Below are 22,030 nucleotides of genomic sequence, written 5' to 3' on the forward strand. Positions count from 1 at the left end.
ACCGATGAGAAAGTGCACTGGCGTGAGAGGTTGTGGTTCGTTGGGATCATTCGACGTTGGGGTGATCGGACGAGAGTTCATACATGCTGCTACTTGCGAGAGAACCGTACTTAACTCTTCGAACGTGAAACGAGAATCATCTCCTAGCTTGTTTAGCTCTTCGCCACCTTTACCCCTGCTTCCCACAGTCCACCGTGGTGGGGAGAACGAGCGGGAATAAATGACCACTCAATGCCTTCGTCCGCAAAATAATCTGCTATTTGGTTCTCATGTTCGATTAAAGGAATCTGCTGGTATAACTAACGAAGTTTTCTAGCTGCACCCCGAAGATTAGTGGCGTTGTCAGAGTACATCTTGTTCGGCAGTCTATATCGGCAGCTGAAGCGAGTGAATGCCGCAATGAATGCGGACGTAGTGAGATCCGAAACTGCTTGTAGATGTACCGCTCGAGATTAGAATAGTGCGATATAGCCCTTTGTAGCCACAGCACCACGCGTTCGACGACTGACAACATTGATTGGCCCAGCGTAATCCAGACCGATGATGGAGCAAGGAGAAACTGGCTTCAGGCGATCTGCTGGTAGCTGGCCCATTAGCTGATGAATTGGTACTGGCTTCGCTCGTACACACTCGACGCAGGATCGGCAAGTCTTGCGAGCGGCGCTGGTACCGCTAATAATCCAAAAACGCTTTCGTACAGCTGCCAACAGCGATTGTGGGCCGCAATGAAACAGCTGGTTATGCTCATGGTGGAGAACGAGCGCAGTGAGAATTGAGTGGTGGTGTTGTAGCTGAGATCTGACAGCTGTAACCTACCGCTCACCCTGAGGAGATGTGGTTCATCCAGGAACGGTTTCAGCTGTCGGTTTCAGCTGTCGACTGGTGTAATGCACCTCATGATGCTTCTCTAGTTGATTGATTTCTTTCGCGAAATGCAACCTCTGAACGTGTTTCACATAGAGTTACATAGCGTTGTCGATTTCGTATGCTGTTAACCTGGCGGATCGATACTCGCGATGTCGAAAGCGAATCATCCAGGCAGTAATACGTAAAAGATGTTGGAGTTTGGGGTAATATCTGGCCAGCATCCCGTCGAGAAAGTCGTTTTCGTAAACCACCAGATACGCCACTGCTGCAGAGCGCTGTTCCCTTTCTACATGTCGTTGTTGCTTATCGTCAAGAGCGACCGTGGGCGCGGAATTATCTATGTTTGGAAATCATTCCAGTACGGGCCATGCCACCAGAGAGCGCTGTTGATGGTTTGCTCTGGTAGAGTACTCCGAGAGATTAGATCGGCGGGGTTGCTATGGGTGTCGATATGATTCCAGCTCACTGCAGGAAGATGCGTAGTTATTTCTGCCACACGATTTGCGACGAACGTTTTCCACCTTGAAGCACTACCCACGATCCAAGCCAGCGCCACCGTTGAGTCCGAGTACGCACGTATTTCATGAAAGGGTATGGTTAGGGCTTCCTTCACATTCGCTATTAGTCTGGACAGGATCACTGCGGCGCACAGCTCCAACTGAGGTAGTGTTGTTCGTCCATTTCCAATGGGCGCCAATTTAGATTTCGCACACAGCAGATGTGATGATGTGTTGCCGTCGTTGTCTATCGCACGAATGTAGACACACGCATCCATGGCTCGCTCGGATGCCTCACTGAAGCCGTGCAGATATAATCGAGAGGTGGCTTGCGTGCCGATCACTTGTCGGGGTACCTGTAAGGAATTAAGATCGGAAAGACTTTGCACGAATGTCAACAAAACTTGAACTAACTCACCGGGGGGAGCTTCGTCCCAGTCCACCTTCAGTTCCCAGATCTGTTGCATGGCCATTTTCGCCTTGATGACTATTGGCGCCAGAAGCCCTAATGGGTCAAAGATACTGGCGATTTGCGAAAGCATGGTCCGCTTCGTGGGCTGAAAGATCTGATTCGGTATGGTAGAGAAGAACAGGAACTCGTCGCTGCACGGCTGCCAGTAGATGCCGAGGACCTTGATGGTGCGGGTGTTGTTCAGTTCTATAGTTGTGTTTATTTCCCGATCAGCAGCCGGGATCGCGTTGAGACCTTCTATACTATTTGACGCCCACTTTCGGAGGTGAAAACCACCAGAAGCTAAAATTGTTGAGAGCTGCTGGTGAAGTAGAATGGCTTCCTCCTCTGAATCGGCACCTGTTAAAATGTCGTCCACATATGTGCCCCGTTCCGCCTTTACCACTGCTTCCGTATACATCAGTCTGTGGGACTTCAACAACTGCTGCACGCATTTTGTGGCCAAATAGAAAGCACTTTTAGTTCCGTAGATTACAGTATTTAGCCGATATTCCTTCACTTGCTTGTCGCTTGACCATCGCCACAAAATCCGTTGAAAATCACGATCATCTTGGTGCACTTCAATCATTCGATACATTTGCTTGATATCGCCGGTAATCACAATAGTAAGAATTCGAAAGCGTAGAAGAATGTTCACCAGCGAGTCGTGCAGGACTGGACCAGCCATGAGAATATCATTAAGAGATTTTCCGCTTGTGGTTTTCACATCAAATACAATGCGGCATTTCGTCGTTGAGCTGGCTTCCTTTATCACACAGTGGTGGGGTAAGTAGACGGCCTTTGTAGGACTTGCATATTCAGAAATGGTCATGTGCCCAAGCTCAAGATACTCGCGGAGGAATGCATGGTACTCTTGCTTGAGGTGTGGACTCCGGTGCAATTTCCTTTCCATGTGTTCCAGACGTCTAACAGCCATCTGTCTCGATTCGCCAAGTTGACTCGGTGGGTGCAAAAATGGCAAACGAACGGTAAATTTTCCACTGTTATATCTAACCGTATGTATTGAGAAATGCTCCTCGCAGCGCTTTTCCTCCTCACTGATGTGAATTTTGGGTGCAGCGTACTCTTCTATTTTCCAAAATTGTCGCAGCTGTTGGCAAAGACCATCATCACAGGAAGCCAACAAGCACGTCGACACCTTCATGTTCGATAGCGGAGGGCTGTTTCGATAGCGTCCGGCTACCGCCCACCCTAATTTGGTGTTTTGTAAGGTAGGTAGGCTATCATCCGTGCTGAGATTGATTTTTCCTGGCTCGAGCAAATGGAAAAAAAAGTTCTATACCGAGCAAAACACTAATCTTACCGGTGCGGTTAAAAAGTGGATCAGCTAGCTCAATTGAATCAGGTATGGACCATTGGACAATATCGGCTGGTTTCGCTGGCAATGTTTTAACGATTTCTTCCAACACCATACACGGGACGGCATTGCGATAATCCGTGCATCGAGGTGCTATAACGATTTGCGCACATTTGTCGGCGTTTGCAGACATGGAGGAAATTCTCTCCAGATCCATGTCTGCTTCCATTAGATCCAGGCCAAGTTCGTCGCAAAAGCTCTTACTAATGAAACTTACTTGAGATGCGGAATCCAGAACTGCGCGACATGCATGCGGTCGTCCATAATTGTCCAACACATTAATGGCTACGGTAGCGAGAAGAACATTTGACGCGTCGAGATTAGCGGTGGGATCAAGGGCCGAAATTAGCGACTGGGCGGCCGGACTATTGTTGGCATGTACGGCATACGACGTAAACGGCCTGGTTGAGGATCTGATGGCTCAAATGCGGCATGCAGAAGCGTGTGGTGCAGTAGGACACATTTTCTACAATTTCCCCATCTGCATACTACTCCAAGGTGCTGTTTCAGGCAATTTTTGCACAGCCTTTGTCTGTTGAGTGTTGGCAGCCTTTCCTCGGGGCTGATGTGAATAAACTTGCCACATTGATAAAGTGGATGGGGCGATTTTTCACAAACGTTGCATACTGGCGGTGCATTTGTGGTGATGAATACAGTTGCTCCTCTGTACGATGGTTTCACAAGAGGTTTTTGGGCAGCAACTGTTCCATGTTTGGGGGGCTGCGCCGATTGTAAGGCCAAACTGCGAAAATCTATGAAGTGGAGGAAACACTGCAGCGTGATGTTCGCTTCTTGCATATCAGTAACTCGTTGGTACCATAGATGTTTGGTTTCCTGATCCAACTTCTCAATGAGTATAAATAAAAGCCATGTGTCCCGATCCTCTCGTTGCATGGCTTGGAGGGCTCTAACGATTTCGTCTGAGATGTCATGCAGTGAACGTAAGCCATCAGCAGACGATGATGTCAGGGCTGGCTGGCTTAGAAAGCGTTCAATATGATTGTGAGCGATCTCGAGGGGCTTGTCGTAGCGCGATTTTAGTTTTTGTAAGGCGGGACTGTAATTTACATCCTCGATTTTCAAGTGAGAAATTAGGGATGCAGCTTCACCTGAAAGATTCGTTTTCAGGAAGTATAGTTTCTGGCGAGGGATAGCCAGCGATGAGTTTTGATGAACCATGCTATTAAAAAGATCAATGAATGACTGCCACTGGAGATAGTTACCACTGAACACAGGCAAGGTCATCAGGGGCAGCTTCAGGTCCGACAAGGGAGTGGGAGCGATGGCAGCTTCTGGTGATGCAGCTGTGCTACTGGTAGCAAGAACCATCCGTGTGGACATCATATTTAGCAGCTCGGCTTGCTGCTGGACAAGTTGCGTGATCACGTCATTCTGGTACGGCGGCCGCTCCTCACGATTACTATCAACCACTTTAAGCAATTTTAACAGTCAGTTTTTTTAACCAGACGTAAGCTTCTTCGAATCTACACTGGTATTCAATGGCCTCTTCGTACGTTTCATCATTCGTACAAGCATCTACAATTCTTTTATGCACTGAACAATACGCGGCCCAAATGTCAATGAGCGTATCGAGTTCCGATTGCACGTCAATTTCCTCAGCCGCTTCTGGCTGGATTTTCACCACCGTGTCATGTATTTTCGGATTTTCATTCGCGAATTAGTTTCTCCATTGTCGATGAAATTTCAGTCACTTTTTACTCACTGTGCAACCGGTTGTCAGAATCACGAAAGTACGTAACTGAGAAGCAAGACAATCCTAGCGACATAATTTACCGAAACTGCGAGAGTCTTTGCAAAAATCCTTCGCATGGATTTGCGAGCTACAAAAAAAAACGACCGAAAAGTTTCAATTTATCGATGGAGCGCGTTCGGATAAATGTGCATACGACGGTTACCATTCTAACGTATAATTTCAAACTGATCATGACTGCCTTCTACAGTCTCCCTTTATAGCACCCACTTAGTGCGGCAATCAAAGTAGAAGAAAAAACAATGCAAATTGAGATACAATGGTTGTTTACTCGAATCGAGCGAAATAAAGTTGGCTAGGACGACTGAAGGTTAAGCTGATTTTCGTGAACGGCGTTTAGATTTGCTTCCGCTGTAACAAAGTCCTTAGGACCTTTTTGCGTACAATTCTGAGTGCTCTCTACCTACCACGAAGTAGGAGACCGTCCACTGCTGTTTGCGCTGGATCTCGTTTTGTCTGACCTTTAATCGCAGTGTCGATAATCAAGTCAGTTAAAACCTTGTACCTTGTACCTTCCACCGGGGGAATTTCTTGTTTTGATTCGATTATTTCGGATATAATGGACGCGTAGCTGTTACAATCAATAGGCCCACCAATTGAGGTCGAATACAATGATAAATCCAACACGCTTGGCCGCAGTGGTGAAGTAATCATGATCATATTGAAATTGTCGCAAATATCATACAGTAAGAATCATCGGTTATCGACGTGAAGACAATGTATAGAGGACCAATGTTTGCCTTTGATTCGGACTTGACAACTGACAACTTCAATATCTAGTACCGAGGACTAATTCGGCCTTGGCGAATAATGTTAAAACTGTGGAAGATCTACGTCGGAAGTTAACCAAATACTTCTTGTTAAACCTACGATAATCATGGGAGTGAAATATAGGGACACTTTCGATTTTTGATGTCCCACGAGAAAATTCCTGTTGGCAGTGGCGGATCCAGGGGGAGGGTCCTGGGGGTCCGGACCCCCTCTGAAATTTTTTCACTTACTAGAAAATTTTAAATTAGTTTACATTTAATATTAGTTTCAAACTCAAAATCATTCCAAACCAAATTTTACCCACAGAACATATAATCATTAAATAAGGTTATTATGTATGACGAATTGTACAATGTTTATTTGAAAATCGAAATTTCAGACCCCTCCCGAATTTTTTTTCTGGATCCGCCCCAGCCTGTTAGTTTCCGAGACGATGAGCTTCGGTTTTGTAATAGTACCCATCAAAAGACACTCTCATGACTTAGGCTTAGGCAGCTTAGGAGAGGAAATGATGTTCTTTTTTCGGAAGTTCCCTCAGTGGGATTGTCAGACTCTCGCTCTTTAGTAGACAAGGGGGCGTAGAAATTGATCGTGATTTCTACGTTTCTACATTGGGTAGATAGCCCAATTGTTCGCAATGACGGAATGCTCTGAGGCACAAAAAGGCGACCAGGTAGACGAGCCCCGTTCAACAGAACAAAGCTTGGAAGAGTAGAACCGGCGAAAGGCTCGTCATGAGACTGATTGAGAATATACTCCTCGATTTATGCTCCTCGATATATGCTGAACGCTTTTAATTGCAAACCAAAGTTTTCACTGACTGAAGCAAAGGGTTTCTGGAAGGAGCCAACCCCATATTTCGCAATTAAGGCCCTTGTTGGAGACTACATCATCAATCTATACATCCCAGGCGGGTACGTAGACAAGATACTTCTTCGTACAAGGCCGAGTGTTATTCGGCTGCCAAAATTTTTGCTTTGCTTGAAAATACTATTGTAGATTATTTTTGTAATGAGAAAGCCGAAAAATATATTGTCAGCTCACGAAAGCTACGGATTTATCATTTAACCCTCGAAACGTCCACCATAGCCCTTTTATGAATCAAGATTTTATTACTAGTAACTTTCATTTCCGCATCGTTCACAACATAATTTCACAGCTACAGAGAAGTACTACAAGCTAGCGATTTAAAAATATTTTTTTTATTTTCTCCAAAATTTTAAAAAACAATAAACATTATTTAACTAAATTACACTGCCATACACAAAAAAAAATTCTCGCTTTCCTCAAATTTTCAACTTTCAACGTTGACTGTATTCAACATCATGATTTCAGCGATTTCCCCGTAACTCGCGAAAAGGCGGGTTTGGGCACACACCAAAAAAATCTGAATTTTATCGTTGACGTAATTGCAAACATGACACAATTCAACAAACCGTAATTTACGAAATGACGGAACATTACCGTGGTCCGTTTAATTTTACATGAAACATATACTTTACATGCACAATGACATAAAATTACACTTCTTACCATTCAGAACAAACGCTGTATGTGGAGTAAAATTACATGATTTACGAAATTAAACGTCATGTAAAATTAAAATCAAACGTAAAACTAAGTCATTTTTGATGCTCGTATATGTCAGGGTCAGGAGACGTAAATTTACACTATTTTTTCTAGGTGTGCAGCAGGGGGTTAAATAGTTTATATTCGGTTGGGAAGTAGACCTTCCAGGGGCCTGTTTTATTAGATGAATATAATTTATATCTAAAAGAAGAGTTATCGGAATTATTTTGCCATTGGAGAAATATTCAAATCGACCTCCATTGAGCCCAGCGTTGCCAATGTTCCAGATTTATCTGGAATCTTCCAGATTTTTCCCAACTGAACAGACATTCGTTCAAACCAGGCATTTTACCAGATTTTTTAAATTTTGCCAGATTTTTCCAGATATTCAGAATTCTACGTTACAACCCAGCGGGGATACCATTATGCCAGTTTTTTTTAAAGCTTCTAGCAAAAAGTCAAATCTCTTATTCTATCGGATTTTTTAAACTATAGAAGTAGTATCACACAAATTTTGGAAATCTGGGTCTTATTCGATAAATTCACGTTCTATGAAGACCAAAATGTATGCCAATTTTCGATGACTTTGAGGTCGCTGTCAAGTGACAGATTTTGCCAGACATTTTTAGTTGAACTGCCAGATTTTCGTTGAAAAATAGTGGCAACCCTGATTGAGCCAGAGGGGCTGTCTGTTGTCGGAGATACCTTCCTATTAGTCAAAACTATCATGCGGGCTTCAGTACCCACGCAAAGAAGGCTTTATCGGAGGAAACAGAAAGTTAATGCTATGAAATTTAAAACAATAGAGTATTTGGTACTTAGCTGTGGAGCATCAGTATTCAACAAACACATTTTCGCTGAGTCGTCGGGTACACACTCTTGATTATAAAACCACTATATGTATAGCTGAAACGAAAAGCACTTTTTTGTGCATACCGTCTTAAGGTTTCAAGTCTCTGAAACAGCAATCCCATAAAACCTCCCTCTAGCCATATTTGGGATGAGTATATATATATATATATATATATATATATATATATATATATATATATATATATATATATATATATATATATATATATATATATATATATATATATATATATATATATATATATATATATTGCTCCCAGTGACCTGTAATTTTTCTATTAAAACTTTTAATGTGAGAATTCTTCCTCGCGAGGAATGGCTGGTTGACTGTATGGGGCGACAACTTGAAGTATATGTAGTTTGTTACACTGACGATTCTTCGTGGGAGTGCCGAGCCGGAGCTGGTGTCGATTGTCGTGAAATGAAAGTAGACCAATCCCATTCGCTTGGTAGATGATTTACCGTATTCCAAGCAGAAATCTTAGCAACTCTGTGTGTGAATTTGCGGTAAAAGAATTTGCTTTACTCTGACAGTCAGGCTGCCCTAAAAGCTCTTAGTTCGGCGGAATCGAGATCGAAATTAGTAGTTGTATGTCGAACTAAAATAAAAGAACTTAGCACTTCGACAGCCATTTACTTTTATGGGTACCCGGTCAATCTGATATTACTGGAAATGGATTGGTAAACGAATTGGCTAGAGCGGGAGTTGTGATTGACTTCGTTGGTACAGAACCAGTTCTACCACTGTCGATAAGTTGGTAAAGCACAAGATTTGCTCTTAGGCTGCATACGAATATGCCAACTATTGATGTAGCTTGCAAACTTGCGTTCAAACAAAAACTTTTCTGCATAGAACCTCGGTTAAAAAGTCGAAGTTTGAAGCGCTTACAAAACCTTTCTATACGAGAAAATCCTAACACGATATAACTTAGCTACGAAAGTATAAACGGAGATGTATAGCTTATTGCTGATTTTTTCATGTCTCAATATAATAATTACGAGTGTTTTCTAGATAAATCTTCCAACTCACACCTTTGTGAGGATGTGAGGTGGGACCATTAAATATTGTCAAAGATCTGCTTACATTTTCGTGAAGTATTATTAAAAATCGTTTCGAAATTATAAGGCCTCTATCTACACATCGTTTGGTTTAGAAAGTAAAGGATAAAGGATAAATCATACAATCAAAGGAGATTTCTTTCTTCTTTAATGACCTTATTGCACCTAATCACCTTCTTTAATATCTCAGTCACTTAAATTTTACGGTCAAGATTTTCCGACAAAGAATCACACAAGGGGAAAGTCAAACCACCTTCCGCAAGGTTTCGCAAACACCAGATAATGTTTGCTTAGCATCATAATTAGAAGTGTATACAAACAAATATTCGCTTTAGGAAACAAACTTCGTCGTTCCTATGCCTAATTTACTAGCTTCCATTCAAATTCGGAAAGGAGCGAGTGTTTATTTTCATTATAACACTTGTCTCTCTCACAAATCATCACCCAACATGGCATGAACAGGGGGATGTTTGAATTTCACTCATGATGATACATCCTTTAGAAATTCTCGCATTTTGGTATGGCCTCATTTTTTTATTCATTAGTGTTAGACTTGTTCGGCTTACCTACTAGTGAAATAAGGAAATAAAATATTTTATTAGTAGCCTCGAGATCATAGCATGAAAATTGAACTGCGTTGGTAAGAATCGGTAAAGCATTTTTCATGTATAATTTATTTTGATTTTTACTTTTACATTATCATATTACGTCATCTGATACCTCGATAGTATATATTTCAGTGGACGTGAAATAATGAGACAATGTAACATTTGATTACTTAGTAAGCGAATTTCATTTATGATATCCAGCAGTATAAAACTACTCAAAATTACTTAATACAAAAAAGATTAGAACATCAACAGTTAGACACCGCAACAACTGTTGATACAGTCAGAAAACTAGTCATCCATCAGCACGTAATGCATAGGCACACACTCATTAGATGTATCGGCTGAAATCACTTCACCAGATGTGATACAAGTTAGTTCAATCAAATCATGTAACGTACATCCTCTATCCAACAACACCATGTAATTAGAAATATGTTTAATTCCATCAAACATAACCGCTACAGCCCTGTGCCTTGACTAGTTTAGACAACCTTCGACAACACAGAGATTTCCATCCCAACTCCTGTGGGAAGGCTTAGACAGTAATTTTACCACCTGCCAGGATGATTTCACGTGCTAGTCGATTGGTAACCCCCCACCCCTTCCACCATACGAAGAAAACCGTTCCGGTGATGTCGAACGGATAGACTGATGCTGTTTTACGGGAGGACAAGGTAATTTTACTTCTTCATTTGCATATTTATTGGCCAGATAATAAACCCGCTGGACCGGAATATGTAAATGATGATCTCATTCTATCATCGAGAGCTCTCCGATGCGATGGCTACTTGCGTGCAAAATTTTCCAAAGCGGCTCACCTGAAGGTGAGCTCGTATGGTTTTTAACAGGGTAGGTAGAGCAGGCAGTTCATTTGGTTCCCATATCATAGTGAAGAAAGTATTATGCTGCGAAAAGCTGGATCAGTTTCACACACTACGTGTGAACTTCTTGAAAATGCCAAAGTGGACGCTAAGAATGACCTATCCTATCACAGAAATAGAGTTCAGAGAGTTTTTTCTCGCGTACTTCGGTTGGTGAATTAGTATTAGAATAGCATTGAAAATATTGGTTATACTGTCAAACTGTCAAGATTCAAATTAACACTCTTAGCATCAAGCCCAAAAAAGGAACGCGGAGCTCCAAACTTCAAAATTAATCGGAATTATAACTTCAAGTTACAGTATGCTGTATTTCTCCTTAATTTAGAAAAATTTAAGGCAAAAAATAGTTTTCTCCACATCGAAGAAAATTGTTTTAAACCACATTTGCGCGCAAAGGACACAAAACCTATAACTAAATTAGTTATAGAATCTTGAGGGACATCACGCAGGACTAGGGGTTTGCTAGAAACACAGTGTTTTCGTTTTTGGAGCTACAGTCAATCCGGCACTAGTTTGTTCAACCCTACAAATCTCGACAAACATATGATTAAGGCTTAAAAGCCAACTGTTAAAATTCTTTGACAGTTGGTTTTTAATCCGTAATCATATGTTTGTCGAGAAATGTAACTATGGCCTGAAACCATTGCAATTTGTTGTTAGGTTGGGTTGTTGTAGTTATATTAGAAGAAAACAAATTTCACACTTTTAGGTGAATTTTTTATCGAAAACGTGCTCAGCATTAATTGTTTAAGCTTCCCTTGAATTATAAATGCAAAGTAATACAAAGAAAAGAAGAAAATAATTTTATCCCGCTCCTTACCCTAGTTACCCCATGGTGTGTCGTACTATTGAAAATATACATCGGGTTGAGTCGTCTTAAAACCACTCGCCGCCATTGGTCCTGAGGGGTTTTTACTGTGAAATTCCGCGCAAAATTCCGTGCGAAATTCCGTGTGAAATTTTGTGCAAAATTCCGTGCGAAGTTCCGTTCGAAATTCCTTGCGAAATTCCGCTCGAAATTCCTTGCGAATTTCCGTGTGAAATTCCGCGCGAAATTCCGTGCAAAATTCCGTATGAAATTCCGTACGAAATTCAATGCAAAATTCCGTGCGAAATCACGCGAAATTCTGAGCGAAATTCTGTATGAATTTCCTTACGACATTTCGCGCAAAAATCCGTGCAAAATTACGCGCGAAATTCCGTATAAAAGTTCGTACGAAATTCAATGCAAAATTCCGTGCGAAATTTCGTGCGAAAATCCGTTCGAAATTCCGTGCGAAATACCGAGCGAAACGCCGCGCGAAATTCCATGCGAAATTCCACGCGAAATTCTGAGTAAATTTCCGCGCGAAACTCCAAGCGAAATTCCATACAAAATTACGTATAAAATTCCGTACGAAATTCAATGCAAAATTCCGTGCGAAATTCCGAGCCAAATTCCACGCGTAATTCCGTGCGAAATTCTGTATCAATTTCCTTACGACATTTCGCGCAAAATTCTGTACAAAATTCCGCGCGAAACTCCACGCGAAATTCCGTACAAAATTCCGTATGAAATTCCGTACGAAATTCAATGCAAAATTCCGTGCAAAATTCCGTGCGAAATTCCGTGCGAAGTTCCGTGCGAAGTTCCGTTCGAAATTCCTTGCGAAATTCCATGCAAAATTCCGTATAAAATTCCGTACGAAATTCAATGCAAAATTCCGTGCGAAATTCCGAGCCAAATTCCACGCGAAATTCCGTGCAAAATTCGGTATCAATTTCCTTACGACATTTCGCGCAAAATTCCGTGCAAAATTCCACGCGAAACTCCATGCGAAATTCCGTACAAAATTCCGTATGAAATTCCGTACGAAATTCAATGCAAAATTCCGTGCGAAATTCCGTGCGAAGTTCCGTGCGAAGTTCCGTTCGAAATTCCTTGCGAAATTCCGCTCAAAATTCCTTGCGAAGTTCCGTGTGAAATTCCGCGCGAAATTCCGTATGAAATTCCGTACGAAATTCAATGCAAAATTCCGTGCGAAATCACGCGAAATTCTGTATGAATTTCCTTACGACATTTCGCGCAAAAATCCGTGCAAAATTACGCGCGAAATTCCGTATGAAATTCCGCACGAAATTCAATGCAAAATTCCGTTAGAAATTCCGTGCAAAATTTCGAGCGAAACGCCGCGCGAAATTCCGTGCAAAATTCCACGCGAAATTTCACACGAAATTTCGTGCGAAATTCCGAGCGAAATGCCGCGCAAAATTCCGTGCGAAATTCTGTGTAAATTTCCGCGCGAAACTCCAAGCGAAATTCCGTACAAAATTCCGTATAAAATTCCGTACGAAATTCAATGCAAAATTCCGTGCGAAATTTCGTGCGAAATTCCGTGCGAAATTCCGACCCAAATTCCACGCGAAATTCCGTGCGAAATTCTGCATCAATTTTCTTACGACATTTCGCGCAAAATTCCGTGAAAAATTCCGCGCGAAACTTCACGCGAAATTCCGTACAAAATTCCGTATGAAATTCCGTACGAAATTCAATGCAAAATTCCGTGCAAAATTTCGTGAGAAATTCCGTGCGAAGTTCCGTGCGAAATTCTGAGCGAAATTCCTTGAGAAATTCTGTGTAAATTTCCGTGCGAAATTCCACGTGAAATTTCACGCGAAATTTCGTGCGAAATTCCGATCGAAATACCGCGCAAAATTCCGTGCGAAATTCTGTGTAAATTTCCGCGAGAAACTCCAAGCGAAATTCCGTATGAAATTCAATGCAAGATTCCGTGCGAAGTTTCGTGCGTAATTCCGTTTGAAATCCCGTGCGAAATTCCGAGCGAAATTCTGTGTAAAATTTTCGTGCGAAATTCCGCACAAAATTCCGTGCGAAATTTCACGCGAAATTCCGTGCGAAATTTCGCGCGAAATTCCGTGCGAAATTCTATGCGAAATTCCGTGCGAAATTCCGTACGAAATTCCGTGCGAAATTCCGAATGAAATTCCGTACGAAATTCCACGCAAAATTCCGCGCGAAATTCCGTGCGAAATTCCACGCAAAATTCCGTGCGAAATTCCATGCGAAATTCCGTACGAAATTACGTACGAAATTTCGTGCAAAATTCCGTATGAAAATCCGTACGAAATTCACTGCAAAATTCTGTGCAAAATTTCGTGCGAAATTCCGTGCGAAATTCTGTGCGGAATTCCGCGCAAAATTCCGTGCGAAATTTTGTGTGAAATTCCGTGCAAAATTCCGTGTGAAATTCCGTGCGAAATTCTGTGCGAAATTCCGTACAAAATTCCGTATGAAATTCCGTACGAAATTCAAGGCAAAATTCTGTGTGAAATTTCGTGCAAAATTCCGTGCGAAATTCTGTGTAAATTTCCGTGCGAAATACCGCGAAAAATTCCACGCGAAATTCGGTGCGAAATTCCATGCGAAATTCCGTTTGAAATTCCATACGAAATTCCGTACCAGCCTCGCAGTCTTCGAAGGGTCCGCAGATCGTCCTCTATCTGGTCGATCCATCGTGATTGCTGTGCGCCCCGTCTTCTTGTTCCTGTAGGGTCGCCCTGAAGAACCATCTTCACCAGGTCGTCGTCCGACATTCTTACGACGTGGCCAGCCCACCACAAACGTCCTATTTTTGCGGTATGCGCGATGGATGGTTCTTCCAGCAGCTGATGCAACTCATGGTTAATTCGCCTGCGCCACGTTCTGTCTTCCATCTGCACGCCACCATAGGTGGTACGCAACACCTTTCGTTCGAAAACTCCAAGGGCGTGTTGGTCCTCCACGAGTATAGTTCAGGTCTCGTGGCCATAGAGGACCACCGGTCTTATCAGCGTCTTGTAGATAATCAACTTCGTGCGGCGGAGAAGTTTGTTCGACCGGAGCGTCCTCCGGAATCCACAGTAGGCACGATTTCCAGCCAAGATCCGTCTCTGAATTTCTCCGCTGGTATCATTGTCGGCGGTTACCAGTGAGCCCAAATACAAAAATTCGTCGAACATCTCGATTTCGTCACCGTCAATCCGAACTCGGGATGGGAGGTTCACATTGTCGTCTCTAGAACCTCTTGCTCTCATGTATTTTGTCTTCGAAACGTTGATGGCAAGTCCAATCCTGCTGGTTTCACCTTTCAGTTTGATGTACGTTTCCGACATCGCTTCCAAGTTCCGTGCCATTATGTCAATGTCGTCGGCGAAGCCAAGAAGCTGGACGGACTTCCAGAAGATCGTTCCATTCGTGTCTATCCCCACTCTCCTTATTACACCTTCTAACGCAACGTTGAACAGCAGGCACGAACGTAGCCTTTGCACGAACTGTTCTCGCTTCTCGTAGAATATCCGTGTGTCGTTTACGCGGTACAGTTGTTCCATCGCTTCGCGATCTCGTTCCTCCTGTTGCTTTTAAAACGTTGACCAATTTTTTTCGTTTTTCACTATTTCTGTGGATGTTTGATAACTCATGATTAGTCTGCAATGCCAGGTCCGTGTAACAGTCTTTCCTCCACCTCGAATTGCTTCTGGGGAAGTGCAATCTAAGCATTCATTTAAGAAGGCTGAAGATAGTGACGAAGTTGCAAATCACATAACCTGTAGAAAAATTTTTTGATGCGCGTATCGAAAAACCCGTTTAACACAATCTATTTTATTATTATAGAGGCTTTACTGAGGGTCATTCGCCTCTATTCGGGTTAGTAAAATCTCTTTAGAAAAATTTCTAACCCTATGTACGGGTTTGGGAATCGAACCCAGGTAGGTGAGCTGCGTACAAGGCAATGGATTTACCAACTACGCTATGCCCGCCCCTAACACAATCTAGTAGACACTTATACCTTTCAAAAAATGCAAAGAAAAAAGTCAAATTCTTGAAAATTTTGATTGAGAACCTCCCCTTAATAATATCCCACAGTCTGTTGAATTTAAAAAGATGAAAACTGCTATCAGAAGTCCCAAAAACATCGAAAAACGTAAAAAAGAACATATTGTTTTGATACCCTGATAGATCCGAGGAAGCATGCCCACCAGAAATTAAAAACTTGATTTCTGCAAATCAATCAGAATTCGATACTGATCTAATAAATCAATAAATATGGAAATTATCAACTTCTTTCTTATTCAAGACAATTTGTTACTGAAACATGGAAAAATTCTACTGACACTGTAGTACTTGCTCTAATTTCGAAAAATAAACAATAATTACTATTACCGGTCACGATTGCTTTATCGATCTAGATTCAATGTGGACAATTAAATCATCAATTCCAATCAAGTAGAGGATCGGTTCATTTGATTGTCATATTAACACCACTCACTATTACCAATCACTGATTTAAATCCAGTTCACAAAATCTCAACTCAAAATGTAACAGAAATAGACCATTTATGATACAACTTCTATTATTTTTGACAATCCCCTTGCGTCTATCACCCTTAGAATTCGCAATCGTAGAATTCGAGCTCCGCTAGAAAAAGTTCTCTAAATTATTACGGTTCTTCTTTTCTGTTCAGGAACAATGCAAGAGAAACTGTCCACTTTTTTTGGTAACCTTCTCCTAAGCGGATTAGTTTCGAGTTTCATTCCAGTCCAGTATCTCCAAGTATGACCCAATTGTGTGAAAGCCATTGTTTTTTTGTGAAGGCAGGTCGGTCACTTCCTCGTGGAAGAGAATTATAATGCTTTCCTGTGTGCAATCGTAATATTTCCGTAAGTATTTTACTGCAGGACGCACGCCTCACCTGCAGCTGTGTAGGTGTAACACAACACCCGAAAAGTTATTCGAAAGTGTAAGCTAAAAAACTAAATTTTCCCTGATTCATTGTGAGTATTTCAGCTTTTGTGAAACTTTTCTGTCATTTTCAGGTTTCCCAGTCTGGTTGTTCTGCATTTTTGCTGGACGTGCTGCACTGTACCCAGTTTCCAGGCGACACGAAGGGGGGAGCTTTGACTGGAGGATCATCCAGATTTTTACCTCTTTCTCTGTAATTTATTGTTTGCCATTTTGTTCTCGGATTTCCCGTGCTACCCGGTACTGCTTCCTGACCTGCTGGTACAGTTGCAGCGAATGAAAGGAAGGCCACACTCCGGGGAAGGTTTTTGTCCTCGATTCGGGAGCTGTGTGCGGTCCAACATTTAATTTGAGTCTTTGTCTTTCCACATGCCCCTCCGGCTGATGCCGATGGGGGTGTTATGCGACTGCCGGAGTGTTACATTGTGCTAAATGTGGGAAAACTTTTTTTAATTTCCTGAAAACGGAGCAACGGCACATCCTGTTTCGTAGCTGGTGCTCTTCGGGGTGCTACCCCGTGCAACTGAATGGTTCAGGTTAGTTCGAAGTTAGGCATGAGAATTCCTGGACCATAATGACGTGCAATTTGAATGGACACGTAGTTTTCAGTGGACATTGGCTGTTGAAGTGTAGTCAAACATCATATTCTGGTATCACAAGCAGATATCATCATTAGTTCCAGAACGTCGTTGGTTTAATTCATCATATTAATAAGTTGCTGCCATACCCGTCAAGATGAAAAGAAATGACATGATACACACCCTATAGACCTACGATTCACCTAACTAACCAGCATTAATGGTTAATATTCGATACACCGATAAATTTTATCTGATAGTCCACCGAATCGTTTCTGAGCCAATTAAATAAAGGTTAAGGAACACGAAAAAAATCTTGGCGTTAGAGTTTCCATTTCCCAACGATTTTCAGCTTCTCGGAATTCAAAAAATTAATAACTAATTTACCTGGACTCAGGAGTCCAGGGATATGCAAAAATCCAGGGCTTCCAAAAACAAACAAAAATCCAAGTTTGGCAAATAGTTTGTTTCGTATTCCGATTCGGAAATTGATAACGTTCTTTATTGCGTACAGGACTATTTCAGAAATTGTGAAATTTTCCTACTGATACCAAGAATCTTTCCTCGTTTGTGAACAAATGTTAGAAGAACCCCAGTAACCGCGCTAAGCTTTAAGCCATTGGTTGTAAAGTAGCATTAATATTTGATAAAATCCATATCTCGGTAGTGACAATGCAATCGAGCATTAGTAGCAGCGTGATATTTATATTTAAAAGGATATGAAAGGCATGTATGTTTTACATGCATTTAGTACTAATTTAGAGCGAATATAAAGCCAATATAATGCTAACGAAATTCTGTAAAATTATCCGTTATGCCTTTCTTCTTGTGTATTATATTCGACATATTTTATTGCATTGGAACATATCCAATATAACCTTGGCAGCAATAGCAGCGCACATGTCGTGAATGACACTGACAGGCTTGTTATTTGCTCACACAATGTGCCCCAAAGAGCGAAATACACCGATGAAAAATAGAGCTGCACAAAAACACTGCGATGTGCAGAACGACCGCACAAAGAGAAACTTGAAAACGAAAAAGAGAAAGATCTGTGCACCAAGAGTTGCACAATTTCGTTCAAAGAGTCACCTTGAAGAGCCACTTTTTTGTGCCTCCCCTCACTGTCAAACAGCTAGGAAGGCGAATCAAACTACAATTCAGATAAAGTTTGATCGGGAGAAGGTTTTTAAAATGTTTTTTTGGTTGCCTTCTCTGCTTCCGTGCACGTGGGACCAAGATTCACACTAAAGAGCCTCATTATTTCTACTCTTTGAGGTGTGCAGTAGAGATGGTCGGGTTTCAATTTTTTCGAACCCGAACCCGACCCGAACCCGAGCGCATGAAGATTTAAAAACCCGAACCCGACCCGAGCCCGAAATTATAAAATTTGAAAAACCCGAACCCGACCCGAGCCCGAACATTTTAAAACTTAAAAATCCGAACCCGACCCGTACCCGAGAATGAAAATTTTGTAAAACCCGAACCCGACCCGACCCGAGAATTTAAAACCCGAACCCGACCCGACCCGAGAAGAATCCGAAATTAAGTTAAATCGGCGGCTAACTCATGGGGAAACAGAAAGCTTAATGTTTAGTCAGTTTCCAACAACCTTGCCCGTCGTACCAAAATTTCTATTTTTTTATCAGAAACCATTCCTGCAAGGCAGTTTTGTATAATTTATTACATGTATTAAATTAAGCTATGGCAATTGGCAATTCGTATTCGACAGTTTACATGACGTCACCCACGTTACTGGTTGGAACGGTCAAACCTGTATCGAAGGGTATCAAGCATTTTCCGACGTGTTCTTGATGTCCCATCATTAGCGTTAGGACGATCTATGATTGGGTATCTAAGTTATTTTTATACGGTATGCGCGCCAATAAAGATGCTTCGACATCTCCAATGGAGCTCTCGGAACGACTCCAAACTTAAAAATCCGTTAATGGCTTCAACAGAACACACAAAATTTTTGCGATCAGTTAAGTTAAGTTAAGTTCGTGGAAATTCATGTATTTTCATGAAGGAATCCGGATCATGCAACAGCTCAGCCCGGGAACAATCTGACAGAAAGTGCTTGTATCATATATGTGCCACTGATTTGATAATGGTGCTATTATCCCATCACCATATGAGTGTCATGAACAACGAAACCTGGCGGAAGTGAAGCTAGGTTTAGGTCTTATGGAACAAAGACAGTTTCTAGAAAATAAATTTGGCCTAAACTATCTGCTTTTAAAAAAATAATGTGCCCTTTTTAAATTTGAGCCGCCATAATGACACCAAAGTACCACCAAATTTATGAGTCCAAATCCTTATTTTTTGAATATTTTTAAACAGGTTATTTTACGAATGATTTTAGAATAAAACTATCCAATTTAATCATAAATTTAATAAAAATTAGACATACTAGAGCGATTTTAGTTCTGGGGTACGAATGTACCCCACAAAACCGTTTACGTAGAGAAAAAGTCACCGCGGCCTAAGTATCGGTTTTGAAGTACCTGTCGAAATTTATATTCCATTATAGAAAGTTGAACCGATATTTTCCGATAAATTCCTGTTGACTTGGTTTATTACTAATTATCATGAAAAATAATACGCAAAGAGATTTTGTATGTGAAACACGTATTGTTGAATGATCTTTCATGAATGTTCGTTTAAAAAATTAAATAATTCATATAGTTTGCGAACCTGAAGAGACGGAATTTTATGCAAGAATGAAAAATACAATATTTGAGCACCAGAAAATACGACGAATTCTAGCGATTCAGAGGTGCTAACATTTGGCACGGTTATATGTGTCATCCATTCGTATTACGAAGTATAATTCACTACTACAAAAAAAGACTGCGTTTTGTGTATAGACGCAAACAGTGTCATGAAATGGATGGGTTGTTTTGTTCAAAACCCGAACCCGACCCGACCCCGATAATTTCTGATTTGAAAAACCCGAACCCGACCCGAGCCCGAAAGTCCAAAATTTCATAAACCCGGACCCGACCCGAACCCGAGAATTTCAAATTTGGAAACCCGGAACCCGACCCGAACCCGAGAAGCTTAAATTTACAGATCTCGAACCCGACCCGAAACCCGTCGGGTTCGGGTCGGGTCCGGGTTTCGGGTCCAAAAACCCGAACCCGACCATCTCTAGTGTGCAGCCAAGGAGTAGAATGCACGTATGGGAGCCACACACATCGGAGTGAAGAGGTTTATTGTGAAAGAGAAGAGCGGTGGTTCGCATGAAAAGTGCAAAGAGCGTTTGTTATTCTTCTCTTTATTTGCTCTGAGGTGCATTACATCCCTGGACACTGTTCGAGACTCACTGAAGGTAATTTTCATGAAACATTATTGCTATCATATGAATGGAAAAACGTTGGATTGACGCTGTGCGTTCGAATGGGATCGACGTATTGAAGCAGTATTTTAAATATTTTGTATTGACAAAAATATTGGACGTGTAAGGGCCGCTGGAGAAATAATTGCATTTCCAAACATAATTTTTATTGCCCCACCGTTTTTAACATACTGAAAAGAAAACAGGAGAAAGTTTAGAAAAATCATTGCGGAAATTGACTGGCAATTAAAGCTGTCTAATAGCATGAGTAGTGCCGATAACACGCTTTCAATTGTAGCAGTTCTACATTTCTGCTCAATAATAGCATTAGCAATGCAGAAAATAAGCTGTCGATCTGTTCAAAATAATAACACAATATTTCACTTTTTTGGTATTATGTCAACATTGAATTGTAATATCGAACGCAACGGTTCTTTAAGATTGCAGTTCCAGGGGGGTTCCCCTGGTGCGGTAATATCTTCAAAATTAAAGAATAAAGTTTTTATTCTATTTTGCGCAGAAAAAATACGTACGCATTACAGAGAACATTATTACGAATCATTGTTACATATTTGCAATGACATTTAACCAATTCATGCCCATGTTGTTTGTAGACAACAACATTTTTAAAAAGCTATAATTTTTGATTGAGGCGAGATTTGCTCACAAAAACAAGTAAGGCTCATTAATGTGATCATTGCCTTTAATTTTAGTATTAACAGTTACAAGGATCAGCTCTAGAACTGAAGTTATTGCAATTAGTCTGATTGGATTCCGATGGAGCAGTGATGCCAGGGATAGTTTACGTTGACGTCGAAAAATGATTTTTTTTCATATATCTTCGTTATGGTGCAATATTATTGAAAACTGATAAAACTTATCAATTTAGACTGTCGTTGGCTACGTTTTCTACGTAATTGGACTATTGTAATTATTCTAGAAGAAATGCATTGAGCATTAGAAGGTAAAAATTGACCAGCTTATAGCACTGCCATGGAAGCACCTATCTTTATGAAAATAGGCTTTTCGTGTTTCTTGATCCAACCATTTTCAAGGAAAAATAGTTTTGAAACCCTTCATGCACTAGAAAAAAGTTGGGCATGAAAGGGTTAATTAGCAAGCGACTGGAAGGTGTGAAATATATTTCAATATTAAGAGCCATAGTACTCAAGGGAGAGCAAGTAGTTTCGAAAAGCGTGGAATAGGGTCATATGAGCAAGTTTAGAGTTTCCCGGCGTTTTAACCATTTGTCTTCTACAGGCAGGAGTCAGGATATTTTGGCATTAAATGCGAATAACCCAAGTCTACGGCATGTCCGGACAAGCGTAAAGTTACATAATGATTTATGGTGTCCAATCCCTTGCTAATTAAATGACGTTATAACGTTACAAATTTGACTTACTCTCACAGATAAAAATATTTTGTAATTTTAAGTTTATTTTCATGCACATATTTGAAGCATGGATATAAATGTAAAATTAAGTTCCACCACAAATACACACGACTTGTCGTACTTTCTTCAACGAATTTTATTATAATTTTACACGTGGACTGAAAATTACAGTTTCTTTAAACGGAAAACCAATGCACTTCAATGTATTTTT

At 41.1% G+C, this 22,030-nt stretch overlaps 1 protein-coding gene across 1 annotated transcript in view; it reads right to left on the reverse strand.

Annotated features, from left to right (window-relative positions):
• Positions 1-839: 839 nt before the first annotated feature.
• The window catches only part of LOC131679777 (uncharacterized), a 96,151-nt gene continuing 74,960 nt past the window's right edge, over positions 840-22,030 (reverse strand). Inside the window, exons 4-8 of the mRNA XM_058960520.1 lie at positions 3,812-4,623; positions 3,664-3,755; positions 3,140-3,594; positions 1,406-3,027; positions 840-941 (exon numbers count right to left, since the gene is read on the reverse strand). Of these exons, the coding sequence (XP_058816503.1) occupies positions 840-941; positions 1,406-3,027; positions 3,140-3,594; positions 3,664-3,755; positions 3,812-4,623 (3,083 nt within the window). The remainder of the gene's footprint in view (positions 942-1,405; positions 3,028-3,139; positions 3,595-3,663; positions 3,756-3,811; positions 4,624-22,030) is intronic.

The sequence above is a fragment of the Topomyia yanbarensis genome, chromosome 2 (genome assembly GCF_030247195.1).
Source record: "Topomyia yanbarensis strain Yona2022 chromosome 2, ASM3024719v1, whole genome shotgun sequence".
NCBI lineage: Eukaryota > Metazoa > Arthropoda > Insecta > Diptera > Culicidae > Topomyia > Topomyia yanbarensis.